This window comes from Haemorhous mexicanus, chromosome 9 (assembly GCF_027477595.1).
Source record: "Haemorhous mexicanus isolate bHaeMex1 chromosome 9, bHaeMex1.pri, whole genome shotgun sequence".
Taxonomy (NCBI): domain Eukaryota; kingdom Metazoa; phylum Chordata; class Aves; order Passeriformes; family Fringillidae; genus Haemorhous; species Haemorhous mexicanus.
This window is the reverse complement of record NC_082349.1, coordinates 11,638,451-11,656,145: the sequence shown is the minus strand read 5'-3', so window position 1 is coordinate 11,656,145 and position 17,695 is coordinate 11,638,451. Positions and strand designations below refer to the sequence as shown.

Below are 17,695 nucleotides of genomic sequence, written 5' to 3'. Positions count from 1 at the left end.
GCTAGAGCTCTTCGTAGAGTAGGAGTGGTATGAAAGAAGGAGGAAGGTTATATTTTCTCTACCTGCTTCTTTTTATTTGCTTCCCCATTTCTGATATACAAAAAGAGTCATTACATCAGCTTGATGTGGGTGGGGGGAAGTTTATTCCAGTAGGTTTCAATTGGGTAACCACTGTGGAGTCGTATCAAATTAATATTTTCTATGAAAAAAAATCACCAGGAATAGGATAAAAATAACTAACACATGATAGGCATGACATTTCCTAAAGACAGATTTCATGGGACCCCTCACCAAAAATCCATAGGCACAAAGTGGAGGAAAGAAGGGAAAGAAAGGTCATCCTGTTCATATACCTCCTTCTCACTGAAAGGTCAAAATTCATGTATTAAGCGAGACAGCAATATTGCAAAACAGGCAGCAGAGCTTCCCACAAATCTCAAGGAGTCACCTCAGTTGTGGACATTGAAAAGGGAAAAGAGATCTCATCTGGAAGGCTACTACAAGATCTTCTCCTACTGAGGGGTGTGAGGGTGGGCTCTGGATGCAAATTTTCCAGGTGAAGAATCCCCTATTTCAGAAGTATCTCCAAAGGGAAGCTGAAATGTGCCTAGACATAGTGGCCCAGTATATACAACACTTCACATCTATTTGTATTTCAAATCTAATATATTTACTGTACATAAAGACAGTTTTCCCAAAGCTGTTGCTATGGCTACAAATCAAGGAAACCATAGCAACAACCCTGTATTATGTACAGCCTTAATTGTGGATTATGTCTCTCTTTGCATTTTATATTAAATACTCCAATACATCTAGTTTTAATCTTTTTTTTCTGACTTTTTAATAGTAAAAATTCCACAATACTACAGTGTCAAGTCAAATACACAACATCCTTGAAAAATGTCTTTACAGCATTATTCTGATCATACCTAATAACAGCCACATCATTGTTTTTTACTTGAGATAAACACTAATGTTCACATCATCGTATTTCCTGATCTTTTTTAATACAAATTACTAATCACTACCATTTTAACCAAGTAATTGATTTTCCATTATCTCATAAGATTTTTCAAATCTCATCCCACTCAGTCCTACTCCCAAAAAAAACAGTTCCTCCTAACTCAAACTTTTATTGCTATGGAAAAGTTTGGGGAGTTGGACCTTTTTTAGTTTGGTTTGAGTTATTCTCTATAAAGCTTTTATGTGAATGAATTTCACTCATTAATAACTGCAATTTTATCGAAAAAAAACCCCCAGCAGTTAATGGAAGTCTTAGAGCATTTCTCATGACTGACAGTACTGTAACTGATCACAAACTATAGAAAGAGTTCAATTTTTCTATTACCTTATTTTGAAATATTCCATTTTACAAAAATTACAAAGAGAGAGGAAAAGTCTGAAGAAAATGCACCACCACCACCACCAAAACCCAACAGTGGCACAAGAAATTTTGACAACTAAGACACTTTAAAGGAGGAGTCCCTGTAAAGCCTAATTTCATCAGACAAGTATTTTTATCACACAGAAAGGCTTTTGCAAAGCAGATACACATCAATGAGTTTTAAAGTACAGAATGCAAATATATACCTAGTTTTGAAATAGCTATCAAGTTTTAATGCACCTCTAGCTTTATACATTCACTAGACTCACATATGCTCATTTCACATATCACTCCCTTTTCCTTTTTCATGCCCATACAAACTAAAATGAGCTACTTCTTATTTGGGAAGCCCAGGCAAAATGAAACATTTTTAGGACCTTATTACAACAAACACAAGAAAATTCCGTTTTGCATTAGAGGGATTGAAGGATTGAAATTAATCTGAAATATTTTCTTGTTTGTATAAACAAGGTTTCACTCAATAAAGGGTGATTTTGAGGTCAGCTCACTGCTCTCTCCACTGCAGACATGACAGAAATTTTAAAAATTTCAAAGGTCATTTAAGTGGTAGGAGACTTCTAAAATAGCCACTTTGCTCAGAAACCCCCTGGTTCAGTTTTTACACCGGGCAGGTTGCAAAAAAGCATTGGATGGGATCAGAGAAAAAGAAATGCACTGGTCCATTTGGCCAGGCTGTTGGAACCAGGTCTTACCTCTTGTGTTTTCACATTTATATACCCATAATGAGTTTTCAGAGGCTGCCTTTGGCTGTTAGAAAATGGGATCCACTTGACTCTGGTTTGTCCAAAGCAGTTTAGGATCAAAGGGAAAGTTACTTCATTTGTGAGACGAACGATGATCAGACAGAGGAATGCTGCAATGAAACTCACAGCAACAATGGACTTTCTCTGTAATGAAAAGAAGAAAGGAAATAAATTATTAAAATTGAGAGTCAGTTTTAATAAAAATATACATATCTTCAATTGGAGGATGAAGGAAAAACACTTGAGAAAGCTTTATGTGAAATTATTCCTCTGGTAGTCACCTTGCTGCAGGAGCACAAGGAGACAGGTGACTGGATTGTTTTATTTCAATAAATTTGCATTTCAGAGGTTTGCAGAGTTTCTTTTGGAACTGGTTGCAAATGAGTCAGTTTTCTCACAAAAAAAAAAAAAAACCCAAACCTTTTTTTTAAGGTTCAAAAAACATCTATCAACTTTAAATTTTATTTGCATTTGGAATAAAGATTTTATGCAAACATCCACACCAAAGTCTTCACTCAAAATCATCCATCTTCTAGGGATGGCAGCACACAAAAGGAAAATGCCATCAGCAGTGACACCACACAAAGTTTACTGGAAACATTACCATCCCTACAGATCACTCCATGGAATAGAATTCATGCTCTAACTTTAAATACTTTAGAATAAATTGTTGGTGAAGTCAGCACCACATTCTGCCTTATTCCAGGCTCATGAATTTACCAAGTAAGGCATTATTGTTTTGCAAAGACGATCTCCATTGCTAATAATTCATCCAGTCTGAAGCCTGTAATTAGTCCTCCCCTTCCACCTCTAGCCCATGCAGTCAGGTGGACTGGAGAATGTAATCACAGAAAGATCACAACTTTTTCCCTGGGTAACTCCCCAGTCTGCAAGTGAAAAACCTGTGAGAAAGCAGGATGTTCTCCTTATTTTTAGCTATTTTTTAAAATACTGCAGTCAATTACTTCTAGACAAATTACTAAAGGACAAACATGTCAGCTGGCATGTGTAAAGATCATGTGTAAAGATTCCAGATATGATACTCTATTGAAAAGATTATTTTCACATTTCCCCTGTGGGAAGGAAACAATTATCATTTACATCTGTTTTTACTGTACTTTAATTGCATTCTAGGTTTACCTAATTTGCCACAGTTTAATTATTTGACTGAAAGTAATTCTATCATTGTGAACAGTAACATTTACAGAAAATACAGGGGGGGGAAATCATTTGCCTAAGGGCCTGTACATAAATATATAATAACACTTATTGCTGGATGACAGAATCTGGTCACCCAATTCCCATCAACCAGCTAATTCCCAACTAACCAGCACAGAACACATTTAACATCACTTATTTTACATGATGGCAATAAGATCACATGTGATGCCATGGTAAAGGCAAGCTCTCCTTGCAGCCAGATAAGATGAATCTGTCCTTGCACAACAGTGAGAATCACAATGAGCCCACAGCAAATGGGAAGGGATGTTATGATATTCCCACAAAAAGAGTTAACAAAATAATCCATTGCAGGGGTCAATTGCACGGCTCTGCGTTCTGATGTACTGGGAGGTTACAATTTATGAGATAAAAGCAACGAGAGACTGGGCTGGAAAACTTGGGTGAAGGAGGTCACTGTGAGGAGAGAAGGAAGAGGAGGATGAAGAAGTATTGTGGCAGCGTGATTCAGTGAGGAACCTCAGCCAGCTAATGGCTGTGCAATGTAAAATTAAACCCAGCAAATCTTCGGAGGGCAGCGCAGCAGCCACAACCCAATCGCAGCTCTCGGAATTCATGGAAGCCACTGCACTTTTCATCATCTGCATTATAACAGATTTACATTAAATTGCAATAAAATGGCTGGGGAGCACTTCTGTGTCACTTCTCTTTGTAGCAGATGGAGTCAGAAACATTTAGCTATTTATCAGAGCCTTGTAAGTGCTGAAAGCAGCCAAGATGTGCAGTGCAAGTGATAATCATAAAGCAATGAGAGGGAGCATGGATTAGTCATATTATTTATTGCAAATCAGAATTAAAATATTGCAAATATTAATCTAGAGTCTCATTCCACTACATGAGCATGTTTCAATCAAAACATCCACAGCAGGAAGCAAGATTGCTTGTATGATGCTACTACCTGATTTCCACATACCCTATCTTCCTGGTTTATTGAATATCACTTTTTACTTCCTTTATTTCGTGCAAATCTGTTCTGAACTTGAAAATAGTGCAATCAGCTTTATGTACTTCTCACTGAGAGTTGTTCTAAACAGCCCTTGTCCTGAGAAAAATTCAGATTGTGTAGCTAAATATTTTGCCTTCACTACGAAGCCACCTGATTTTTATATTTCTTTTCCTTAAATGCACTGTACTACCAGATGAAAGAAAAAACATGGCCTTTTAGTTTTTTATGTAAGAAAATACTGTTTGAAAATGAAAACAGCAAAGAGTTTTCTCTGTGTGTTGCTTAGCCAGAAAGAATTTGCACTAACAAGAACATTCAAATGAGAGAAAGGAATTTTTACAACAGAACAGAATTAAGGCATCTGTTGAAATTGTTTTGGCAAAAGAAAAATCTAGCCATATGCAAACCCAGTGTTTACTTATAAACTTGTACAAAGGACATTGGTATTAAGTATTCAGTTCCCCTGCAATTTTTGTTGAAGGCACGAGATCCAACAATAGGCATTCTCTGTGGGAAAGACTGCTGCAAACTGGCATTTCAGTGGCTCCATAAATTTCACAGCAAAAACACTGAAAAAACACCAAAGCACATACTTTTTAGAGTTTGAGCTTTCTTAAAGCACCAAGTAAAGAAATTTGATCAGTGGCCACGAGTATTCTACAGGGCACTTCTAAAAGTAATTTGATTCCCTTAAGTCCCTATGTTCTTTACCTGCTCATTAAAAGAACGAACAAAACAACAAACCCAGGTGCTATTTGTCATTAACTGCTTCTTGTAAAATCTCCTTTACTGCAGATAAATGGATTTTGTTATTGGTCCTCAGATAAAACTTAAAATTTAGCATTTGAGAATCCAGAAATTCTACATGTCATTGGGATATGACAGAGAAGTCTGAAGCTACATACACAGGGATGAATACCAAATTGTAATTTGTCTCAAAATTTGTCTGCATCAACATTTTAAACACTCACATATCCTATCATTTGGGAGAGCTTAACCAACACTAATTAGTGAGTCTGCAGAGAAACAAATCTTATTCCTTCTTAATTTTCAGTTCTCATGAATGCAAATTGTCTCTCAAGAAAATAAATGTTTCTCTAACATGGACATATCCTGTGCATAAATCTCAATCAATCCTTTTTTTTTTTTTAGTTAATCTAATGTCGGCATTTTGATATTGACAACATTTACATAAGAAATGTATGTTCAGTTATAAACATCTTTTAAATGTTTCCCATTTTTTCACATACTCAGTGAGGGGTACCCAGTAAGACATATGTTAAAGAGTTTCTTACCTGGATGACTTGCATGGTGTATTAGCTTTTGTTACACTTTATTTCAGTCACTATAGTACCTGACTAGCCTAGATGGCAGTGGCAAGAACAAAATTACCCTTCTCAAGAATACAGGATCCTCTAGCAGAAGAGGGAAGGAGTTTACCTTTAATTAATGAGACTAAGTCCACCTACAGGCTCATTCCCAGTTTAAAAAAGAAAAGTGGTAGAAGAAGAAAAAGTTGAGATCAGAGTGCATGAACTGCAATACCTGAGACCCCACTGGGCCAAAAGCTCCCACTAAGACCAAACAGTTTCTTCTAATTCTTTTTACTCAACCCCACAACAGCACCATCCCACTCTGGGTGTCAGCTGTTTCTCAGACACCAAGCTCATTCTGTCTAGCATGTATATCAAAATCAATAACTAGCAGGCATGAATCACATTCAATTTATATCTAAGTTGTTAAAGTAAGAATTGAAATAAAACCAGGGGTGTCATACTACTCTGCTGGATAGAATTTAATTAAAAACTTCATGGGAATAAAACAGTAACTACTTTCAGGGGTATAAATATTTGGCAACGTGGTCCCTAGCACTATTTATATGCTTCATATCATAGAGTTTTGGCTAATTACTAGTGCCAGGGTGATTCATTAGTTTCAGTTTGGCAGGAACTTGACAGTCTGAACAAGTTTTAGTCATTTTTCTTTCATAATCTGCTAAGAAGTGTGAGATGACAAGAATAATTTTTTTATAGTTCAATAATGCCTGACAGAATAGTAAGACAAACATTTTTTGTGTTGTATACAGTTGTCTAGGAGGGAGGGAGGAAGAAAACATTTTCAGCATAGGAAGATAATTCTTAAGTTGTAAATTTTGCTGAGATCTGTACTAAGTATCTTTATTCTACTTTCTAGCCAGAGCACAACACCCTGCCACTTGGCATGTATTATATGGCAGAGACTATCAAACCACTTCACAAGGAGGAATAAATCCCCATCCTAGTGAGTTTCACAGTAAAAACCCATTTCACAGGTGCATAAACTGAGGTTGAAATCAACTTCCCTGGGATCACAAAGAACTCAACAGAAGATTTTTACTCAACTCTTAAAACTTTCATTCTAGAACTATTTTGTTTTTCGTTTCTATCACAACTAACTGCCTGAATTTGTTAAAAGACAAAGCTGACCATGATATTATGGATGATTCCAGTAAAGAACCCTGGGAGCCATGCCCCAAACAGTAACTGCAAATAAGCCTCTTTTTCATAAATGGATTTTCTTCAGTACTCATGCTTTCTTTTATTTTTTAGATACGTGGCAGCACCGAGCTTGGAAGGACAAATGAAAGGTAAAGAGTTATGGGAGGGCTCTGGGTCTCTCAGGTGACACAACATGCAGTAATTTTGTATTCTTTCCACAATACCTGCCTTTATGGGCACAGTGAGTAACTCCATCACTTTTTTAATATCTCTGCACATCATACCACTTTCATTATAGGACTGATGCAGGGTTTCAGTTTTTACTCAAGTATAATACCAATTGAAAACAATAATGGCTACACTTACTGAATTTGTTTCAATTTGTAGAGCACTGTATGTAAAAAATAGTTTTATTTAATTTTCTCTTTTATAGTCTTGAGCATCCCATTTAAAAGCTACTTTCTATTACAACAGAGCATTAAATGAAATTCTTTCAGCACTCTAGATCAGTGTACCTTACTGATTTCACCAGTATTGGAAAAAACCATGCCTTCCAGCTATTTCGTTTGTCCTGAAACTCCCTCTAACAGGGCTGCTGAAGAGACAGTCAAGCAGAGGTCCTAGAAGTTTTCAAAGAGAGTAAGACATACAGCAAAGATCCTTCTAGAAACAGTCATGTGTCAAACATCATTTGCATAAAATCAGTAGCTGAAAATTTACTTTCTTCTCTTCCAGAAGTGAAAGTTAACCTGATTATGTTCAAAGACTCCACAGGAGACGGCTGTCAGTGTTTCTCTCTCAGGAGGAGACAAGAACAAAGCTGGTAGGGTTTATATCACCAGTAAGATCTCATTTGGGTTCAAAAATCAGTAAAATTGGGATTAAAGCATTTTTTTTTTCTTTTTTTCTGTAAAGGACATCTTTGCTAAACTGGAATTTAAGCAGCCAGGAAGCTGAGAAATAAGAGCAAAAATGAAGTTCAGTGATGAAGAAGTAATGCAAGAAATGCAGTGTACCTAAAAATAGGTAGTTACAATGAAAGAAACAGGTGAGTTTTATCCTGAATGTGTTTCTCATAAGAAGGTATCCTGAATCAGGACTGTGTTTGAGGACCCTGGTGTTAAGCAGGCATGAACAGAAGACACATAACTTCTTGCACACCTTCTCTGCAGGAGCTCTGGCCTTTTCTATGGCTCAAGCAGCCCAAGGGCTCTCAAAACACAGCTCATTGTACCTCTTGTGTTGTTGTCATTTGTTAGAACTTTGTTACTTAATTCAGTTTTCACCATGATTCACAATTCACAGGTGGTGTGTCTGGGTTCATAGCAGCTCAACATATTCAAGCATATCTTTCATTAAAGCCAGAACTGTGCAGAGTGGGTTCAGGTTTACTGGGGTAAGACCTGAGCAATGAACAAAACAGTAATCAGCACACTCCAAATAACTGATGTAACAGCAGCAGTCTGTACTAAAAACCTTATATAAGAGATAATCCTCCTATATGTAATCTGCTTTTATTAGTCTCAGGTAACTGCACACGTTTCTTACACGCAGTACTTTCATCAAAAAGATATTTATTATTTACTTACTTATTTAGGTAATAATATGAAATTATGTAAGGTGAAGAACTTCCAAGTTTCAAGGAGTAACTGTTGACATATTTTGCAGGCCTTCCATATGCTATCATGCATAAGAAGCTACTATATCTGAAAAGCCCCAGTGATTCTGAGCCCTTCAAATTGCAAAGCATTGCCAGATTTCAGCAATTACTTTGTGTCACTATTCCCTCTTGCCCTAAACTCGAAGCCTGATAAGAAGGAGCATTTATTTGTCTGGAGATTTTCTTATTCCTCCAGGCTTTCCAGCACTTTGAGCTGCCCACATCCTACAGCTCCTGCTCTTCGTTTCATCCTTACTCAGAGCTGAACCTGTACTTCCTTCAGCAGGCTGCTCCTGGCCCAGGGCTCCCCATGCCAACAGCCCCACTCCACCAGGAGCAAACACATCATGAGCACAGCCCCAGCTCACACCACCACCAAAGCACCCTAAACTTCTGAGCAAGGCATGCCTTTGGCCAGCCTGCTACTTGATTTTATAGTGCAGCTGAAAGCTGTCCAGTAATTTAGAAGATCTATCCCCATAAAATCCCCATGGCAGCAAAGCACACTTTAAATAAGGTTGTTGATTTTTCATTCTCTAAGATCTGTTAAGAATATTTAATCTAAAACTCCAGTTACTGATTCACTGATGTCCTTCCCAACTAGGGTGAACTTCAGCAGCAGCTGTAGATGCATATTATATAAACACTAATGTAGTCTCTGCATGATAAAGTGGTATTAAAAAGGAGAAAAAAAGAAAAGCCTCTGCAGTACAGCTCTCAAATAGTGATTTTTTTTTTTCTGGTGCTGGATTATTGCCCAGCTCTTCTTATCAATACCTTGGCAAGCTTTCTGACACACACAGGCTGACACACACTTCCCTATAACAGAACTGCTGCTACAAGAATTTGTGATCCTTCAGCCTGGCAGTTGGTTGTTACTACTTATTGAAGTAGTACCTGATTGTAGCTATTTTTCACCTGCTGAGAAAAGTTCAAAGAAAAAAACCACCCATCTGTGAGTATTAACTCTTGTCCTGCCAGATGTACCTCACTTAGATGACCTCTCTTTCTCCTCTGTAGAAACATACAAAGACTCATGATCAGCAACATCCTAAGACTGAATCTGCGACTGAGGGATTTTCACAAACATTCTGAAAGGCACTCTATAGCTGCCAACATTTTCATGAACATCCCCTTCAATAAGTTCATTCTTGCAAACAGAAATAGACTAAAAAATGCATAAACCAGTTGAAAATAACAGCAACAAAAAGCCCCACAAATATATCGGGAAAAATTCTTAGAAGACAATAAAATACCAGCAGACTTCTGGTCAGCAGACCTTTATATTAGAAAAAAGATGCAGTTATTAAAAGTGTTTTGTATTTCTCTGCTATTCTACAGGAGATACCAGAAATACTAGATTTCTTGTTTCAGAACTCACAGGAAAGGTAATTTGATGGCTTCTAAAGTGAAAGTGAGAAAAATTCAATTTTTGCTGGCAGCAGTAAAATCATTAGTGTGATTGGTATGCAGCAGCAGGAATGGATGTTAATCACATACCTATATGTTTAGTAAACACTACACTGGGATGTAACCTCTGGAAGTACTAACTTCGAGATAAGAAAGAAAATAATCAGACAAATAAAATTAAACACTTGACAGCAGCCCAGAGGCAGAAGAAATGAAAGTAAATAAAATGTTGTAACAACCCCACATTCTCAGGCTGCACATCTGTGAAGAAAATGCCTTTTGCTGGAAACCTTCACTTGCCTGCAGCTCACTTCTGCCTGTGGGGGAAAGTTTATGCTACACAGCAAAAACTGCAGAACCAGAAATTCACACAAATGAATTGTAATTGCCTACCACCATCTGGACAAACCCAGACTCTCTCCACTGAATTTTCTTCTGTAAAGATCCCTGACTGCCACACTGGACTTGAAATTAACAAAAAATTGACACCATGCCTCTGTTTCCTTCTAAAAGCCATTTAACAGTGGAAGACAGAGGAGATCTCGCCCAGCCTGTTACCTGGCAGGACTCAGCTCTGGCCCTTCACACCAGCCTCATCCCAGTCTATTCTTTGGGAGGACAGCACCTCTGGAAAGTTCCTCTGCATGTTCTCTCTGCCAGTCTCTGCAATGCACCTGCTGTTCACAAGCATGAAAAGAAAACAGAAGCAGGGGATCATTACTGATTTCAGTCGTGCACCCCCAGCAGCCAGGGCACCCTAACACAGAGCAGGTGAATGCCTTGTTCCAGAGGCAGGGATGCAAAGCCTCTTTAGTGTGAGGAGCCATGTGGGCTCTTTAAGGTCTGGCTGAATAAAAGGCTGGCTTTGCTCTGAAATATAAAAATATTGAAGTGATAGACAGCTCCTTCACCAGGCAAAGGTCCAAGTTCAGAAAGGAGAAATAGAAGTTTTTACACACTGGTCTTCACAAAAAGAAAAAAAGGTAACTGTGAATTAGAAAGAAGCTGTTCTTAAGCAGACATGAGAGATGATGCACTTCAGCCAGGCTGCAGGAGGATCTTTTGTAGTCTCTTCTCTTTTTTTCCTTTTTCTTTTTTTTTTTCTTTTACATTTGACCAAGAGACTCTCCAGCACAGCTGGACATCCAGGACAACATTCCTGGACTGGCAGGAGGCAAGAGCAGCCTCTGTGGATGGCCTTTCACACAAAGCAAGGAAACCTTGGGCTCTAGATTCTTTTGGCAATTTATCAGTTTTCCATCAGACCTGGAACTCTCACTGTTTACTTTGGATAAACCTGTTCCAGCCTATTTCATCCACACATAGCTGCCACACACCTCATCAGAAAAGCAAAATGTATCATTGAGTGTCTCCAAGCATTGTCTGCTCCTGGCACACTGAGGAACATCCCAACCATCTACAGCCAATAAAAAGCACAACCTAATTCCAGAGAAGTCTGGGCTGAGATCAGCTATTTTGTAATGGGAATTGGTAATTTTCTGCCATATAGCTGGGAGCATGCTACTTCTAGTGAGGGGAAAAAACACCTTCCCTGCTGAATTCTTGTTCTTTTCTGTATGCTGTTTTCTTAATTGGAAGCTTAGAAAAAGGGGCTGGGCAAACAAAAAAAAAAAAACAAAACCAACCAAAATGAGGACACTGGCATGGCAGAATCCTCTCTGAAGAGAGAGTTTAAACTATTCCTGTGGCTTACAGACCTTCAGGGCACCAAATCTTTGAGCAAATGGAGGCACATGGAGGACGTGGGATTTGCTGGGATGGTCACATTAGGATCCATTCTGAAGAGTGCTGCATGTTCCAGCACAAGAGCTGTATGCCATAGGAAACCCATGGAATAGGGAGGGGATTTAGGGGGTGTGCTTGGATGAAGGCATGCAGAACCCAGCCAGGCACTTGCACTGGAAACAAGAATACCATATTATTATCACAGCACTACAGAACACAGATTTTCATCTAGAATGCACATCAACTGCATTAAACACTGCATGCTCCTAGCAGCACATCTAACTATTTTATGATCCCAATAAAAAATAGGAGGCAGGCCTATGTTTTAAACCTTTCTAAGGGGGAGCTGCACTGAGCAATGCAGTGTCAGTACCAACACAGAGGGGCAAATGACCTGTACATTTTTGGCAGAGAGATTTCTTTCACTGACATGACCTGACCTTGCTTTACTCTTTTCTACTCATACAGTCACAGCAAGATGTTGCAAAGCAGCAGGAATTCAAACAAAATTTCTTGCCCACTTAAGACAATTGTATTCCTTCTACAGGTAGGAGTCTGTTCATTATTCACCCTTGGATAACATGAGCAAGAGGCTATCAGAAGCCAAAGACTCTCCAGATAGCAAAGATTATGCAGCAGTGCAGTTACAAAACACAGTGACTGCTCACACACTGCTCAAGCAGTTGATGACATTTCCCCCCATTGACTGGGGAGCTCCTCAAACCAGGGCACTGAAACTCAATAAAAGCACTCATCAAGGTAGTGCCTTCAACTTAATTATGAGCTTTATTGATCATGTCTTCTCTTTATTAAAAAAAAAAAAAGTGGGGCATGGCAGGGGAAGTAACCACAAAGCACTGCAGTGGGACTTGGCAGAACAGATTCCTTGGAGTGGGAGAACTCTGCCTTTTGGGCTGACCTCTCCCTTCTAGGAATTAGGAAACTGTTTTTACACAAACCTCTTTTTCATCAGAAGGAGGCAAAACACAGTTTCATGTTTACAATAAAATCCATGATCTGAGACTTATTTTGTGAATGCACTCAGTTGAATGGGATACCTGCAGTGGAATAGCCCCCAAAAGCCACAATCAGGAGTTGATCTCCATTGTAATAAAAGCTGTAAATTCTTTGGATTCATTATTTCTGCACAGCATCTCAATAGGAGCTAGAGAAAATCATAAAAATTGATAGTTTTCCAAAAGGCATTGTCCCAAGCAGTAAAGTTTAATCTCTCACTGATCTGTTATCCTGATAGAACAGTACAGGGACAATAACATATATATCCTACCCAAACACACATTCCATCATCATATCACGCTCCTCTCACACTGGGGGAGCTAACTGAATTGAACTTGACCTTCAAAGCCCTTGGAATGCAACAAAATATCTCTGTTTTCTGACATTTATGGGTGGCTTTTCTGCATGGCTGCTTTTATTGCCTGGAAAATAATGGCGAAAGCTGTGTGTACAAACCCACTGCAAACACTGACAAATCACATGAAAGGAAGACAGATTTATTCAGTGTAGATTACTCCACAGCTAATCTAATCAAATCCAAGTTTTACATTTTTAAAGCAGATCAAAAATTCATAGAGTTAGCATTTCAATACAATAGATATATATTACAGCTTTATTTTAATCTGCAAGTGTAATTGAACTGATGTGGATTTTCAGTGCTTTTATTTTTGCTTTAAAAAGCTTTATGTGTTTCATATGAAAATGCATCACTGAACCAGCATACGCACAAGAAAAACTCCATGAAAAATTCATACAGAAGATTATCAATCTCTGTCTAATAAGGCTTAGATAAAACCACATTTGGACATAATTCTATATTAAAAATTGAAAGGGCTACACGTGGAAATGCAAATATAATCTATTTGTGGCGTTCTTAAACTTCAAAGAAACCACTCCTAGCCACTTTATCAGAGCTGATCTAGAACATTTTTATGGAGGAAATGCAACACAATTGGGCACCTAGTACAGTTTTCCATCCTTCAGTCCATCAAACATAGAAAGACTGTCATATGTCAGAAACTGTTTCAAACCCCTGCTTCCCTGCATACACATTCTACTCATGTGCATGCAAGAAACAAACAAAAGTAGTACAGACCCCCAAAACATTCAAATTGAGTTCAATTTTTATGTTAGACATAATAAAGATATAAGCTACTGTCCAGGTACTTGGTTCTATGACAGCACATCCAGCTACTTGCACCAAACAAAGCCAGCTGGAATTCTGTCCCTCCTTCATATAAGGATATCTCTAAGTGATTCAAAGGAGAGCAAGAGAAAGCCAGAAGCACAATTAACTTTGAACAGGAACAGGAAGAGAAATATAATTGTTTCAGTTCTTTCCCAGGGCCTTTGTGCATGAGTTACTCAATTTGCAAACTCAGGATCCCTCAACTCCCACTTAGCCAAGTCTGGTGTCACCAATCCCAGCTTGTGAACATTCTTGCTGATGTCTGTGGCACCCAGTACTGCACCTCTGTAGCTTTCAGCCACAGGGGAACTTCCCAAGGTGCCAGCTGTGCAAGCCTTGACCTGGATATGAACAAGTTCTCATCTTTATTTTCACAGCTGATGCAAGGAAGCAGGTTCTGCCCACAACCCTTCTGTAGGATATGAATCTCTCCCACATACTAACAGCCCTGAGGCCACATATTTTCAATTATCTTAGACACCAACCTGGTCTAAAGCAGTAGAATAAGGCCATCAAAGCCTTAATGAACTCATCACAGTGTCCCAGAGGTTACAGAAGGGTTTTGTCCTTTCCAGCAGGAAAGCTGTCAGAGACACTGCTGAGATTAAATAATGTCCCCCATGACCCTTTGGGAGTACTAGGCAAAGGTGAGTTTTCCTAAAGTTCATTTAGAATCAGAATCATACTCAGTTACTTCTAAGAACAGACACTTCAACATCTACGATATTCAAAAAGCATGTATAATGAATGCAGGAATGCTACTCTTACATTTACTGTCTCATCTGTTGGCAGAGTTTTCCATTATTCCTCTCAAAGGTCTTCACTTGTATCAGTTTTTATCTCCACCTTTGCCCCCGTGCTGGCTGGGCAGCAGTCACCAACACAAGAAGGAATCTGCACAGGACAGAACACCCCACTGCCCTGTGGGGTCACTGGCCATCCTGCACTGTGCCCACCTTCTCTGCCAGAATACTTGGGTCTGCAGCAGTTTGTACACTCATTACAAGTCATGAGAGCTTATGATATGTTCCAGTCACTAAGAGCCATAAAATCTGTCCCAGTGCTCTGAAAATAAAACAGCATAAGATTTTCTCAGTGATCCTCTAAGTCTTCTAGCCATAAATCTCAACAAATAATGCTCTTTGTTTAAATTAACACTACTATACAGATTAATGAGACAAGTTGTCCACCAGTCAGGGGAGGAACACAAAGATGCATCCTAATGCATTTCATTTCCAGGTTCATTCATTTAAGTGTTATATAATGTGACATTTACACATTACTGAAGAAGTTAAAAGAACAAAAGGCACATCACTAATCAGCTGATCATTTATCATTTGATTTTAAATGCCAAAATTAAAGATGCTCTTTCTTTTTCATTAGATTTTTTTGTACTTTTTTTCATTAAATCAAAAATATGTGAGCAATCAGAATATTTATCTGCAATTTCCTTGCTTCTGCACATGTAACTAATCCCAGAGTGCTGGAAAATAGATTTAATTGGTTGAAACCTTAGGTCTGTTGGGACTCCCAGAATTAATTCCTAGAATATCCAACTTCAGATGTTAATGTTCCAAGACATTAAATCCTGATATTTTCAATTTCTCATTCTTAGTTATTCAGCATTTACCACAAATGTCACTGGTCAAATTTCAGCCTGTCTTACTCCACTTCCCTTTATCTGGAAGCTACTACCACACTGAGTACCACAACATCTAATTTTATACCCCTGACTATGCTTAGATACTCTAATCCTCCAAGTCACACAGTATTCCCTATTTTGCCAGACAGTCACTCTACTTCAGCAGCTTCTTACTACCCCACAATACTGTTGTCAAATTTTCTTCTTTTACTTACCTGAAGGAACTGCAATATTTAATTCTTTAACCCTTTCTTTTTGCAGTTATGCCCCAACTTTCCATTTAAGTTAAACTTCCCTGTCAGCTTCTCCTTTCATAACTGTTTTTAATAATCTTATACTTAACTGTTGTTCATTTATACACAGTATTCTGTCTAGCTGACTAATTCCATGCTGAATTCCCTCTGAGAACATGATCTTTCATCTCATAATAACTCTTTTTTTTATCCTACTGAATAGCCTCTCTCTTTCTGGGACCAGAGTCCTCTGCAGAGCAGCGAGTGTATGTGCCCATTTTCCTGTAGTGGTTTGTCTTCTGTTTCTCTGCTATGACACCTGCTCCTGTGGGGTTGCTCTGATGGCCATGTGCTGCTGCATTTCAGCCCTGTTAATAGCTTTAAGGCTTTGGTACTGAGATCCAGATGTTCTGACTGGAGCTGTGCTAAAGAAGAAGAAAGTCCTGCTCCACACTAGGGCTGTGCTAAGTGCCCTCTGTGACAAGAAGCACAGCTGGAAGTGCACAACACTACGGTGAGAGAAGGTGCTTTAGGGGGGTTACTGGGGGCACCACCTTTTCAGAAGTATTTACCTGGAAAGTACTAATTTAAATGAGCTGTCTCTAGATTAGAAGCAGTCTTCTAAACACACTGCATTTAATGAATCTAATTGGTCCTGCCCATTCTCAGAAAAAGACCTTTGATATATCTTCTCCCAAGTGGATTTAGCAAGGTAATTAAATCAAACTCTTCAATCTTCCACAAAGTAGATCCCCCATTCTCCAGATACATCAGCTCCTCAAGCTCTGCTCTTCTGCCTTCAAGTCATTCTCCCTCCATAAGTGGTAAACTCAGGCTTCCAAAAGGGATCTCACTCTGTGTTCAGCTACAAAACTTCCCTGTCTGAAGGTATTTCATGGTTCAATTTTATTTAGATTCCTGATAATTTTGTGAGTGATCAGCATGCCCGTAATGAGTCCTAAGTCATTTGCCTCTAGCTAATGAGCTGTCAGTATGTCAAGCACCATGGTTGCTTGATGCTGTTTTTCTAGGGCTTGTCTAATTGACTTTTTTTTTTTTTTTTTTTACATTGCAGAACATCCATAGAGTCCTCTGTTACTTTAACTTTGGTATCAGCTGTAGGAGACAAATGACCTCCAGAAAGCTTTTACAAAACAACTTTCACAAATGGTCTCTGTCATGCCAGGCAGGACAGAGAAGGCTGCAGCAGCTAGAATAATAGGAGCTGCTGGGCTTAGGGTCAGATTTTTGGAAAGCACTCCCCACTTTCTGACAGGGAAGTTACAGAAATGCATCTTGAAAACTGCATCTCAATCTATTTTTAAGCCTTTAGACACTACTGTAAAAACAGTTTGCAATGGTCAGCCTCAGCTCAAACATTTTGGAAGTGCCTCAAGGAAACACATTGTGGCCAGGCTGTACCATGACAGAAAACCTGCCACAGCCAGGTCACTTTACACGGGAATATTCACCATGGTTTTAAACAGAGGTAAGAGGAAGTTTGATACTAAATGATCTAGCCTCTCAAATTTTGACCAAGATTGTACCAACCATGTCATATGTTGTCCAGTGAAGAGCAGAAGTGTAGAGGATGAAGTCAGCTACTAGGGTTACAAACATTTAATTTCACCCTTCAGCCTTTCTACCCTAAAGCTGTCATCTCCTAAAAGCCTCATACTGTCACCTCAAAGAGACAGCAGCTGACACAATCCTTTAAAGTGAAAGGAAAAAGAGATTTTGTGATATCATAAAACTGGGGGTGATAAAATAACAGTAAGAACAGCAAGATATTTGCTGCTCATCTTTCACATCTGTCTTTTCTTGTTGTTACTGGACACTCACAGAAATGGAGAAGTAAGCAGCTTCTCTTGTACACCCAAAGTGTTTCCCTTTGGGGATCCAAAGGATACCAAAACCTATGGCAAAGCTCTGCACTGGTTCAAGTTCTCTGAGTTTTCTCTGTCTTCCCTGAAGACAGGATAGACATA

General features: G+C 38.7%; 1 protein-coding gene across 1 annotated transcript in view; it reads right to left on the bottom strand.

The window, feature by feature from the left end:
• ST6GALNAC3 (ST6 N-acetylgalactosaminide alpha-2,6-sialyltransferase 3) overlaps positions 1-17,695 on the bottom strand; it is a 214,314-nt gene that overhangs the window by 113,534 nt on the left and 83,085 nt on the right. The window contains exon 2 of the mRNA XM_059854042.1: positions 2,098-2,292. Coding sequence (XP_059710025.1) covers positions 2,098-2,292 — 195 coding nt within the window. The remainder of the gene's footprint in view (positions 1-2,097; positions 2,293-17,695) is intronic.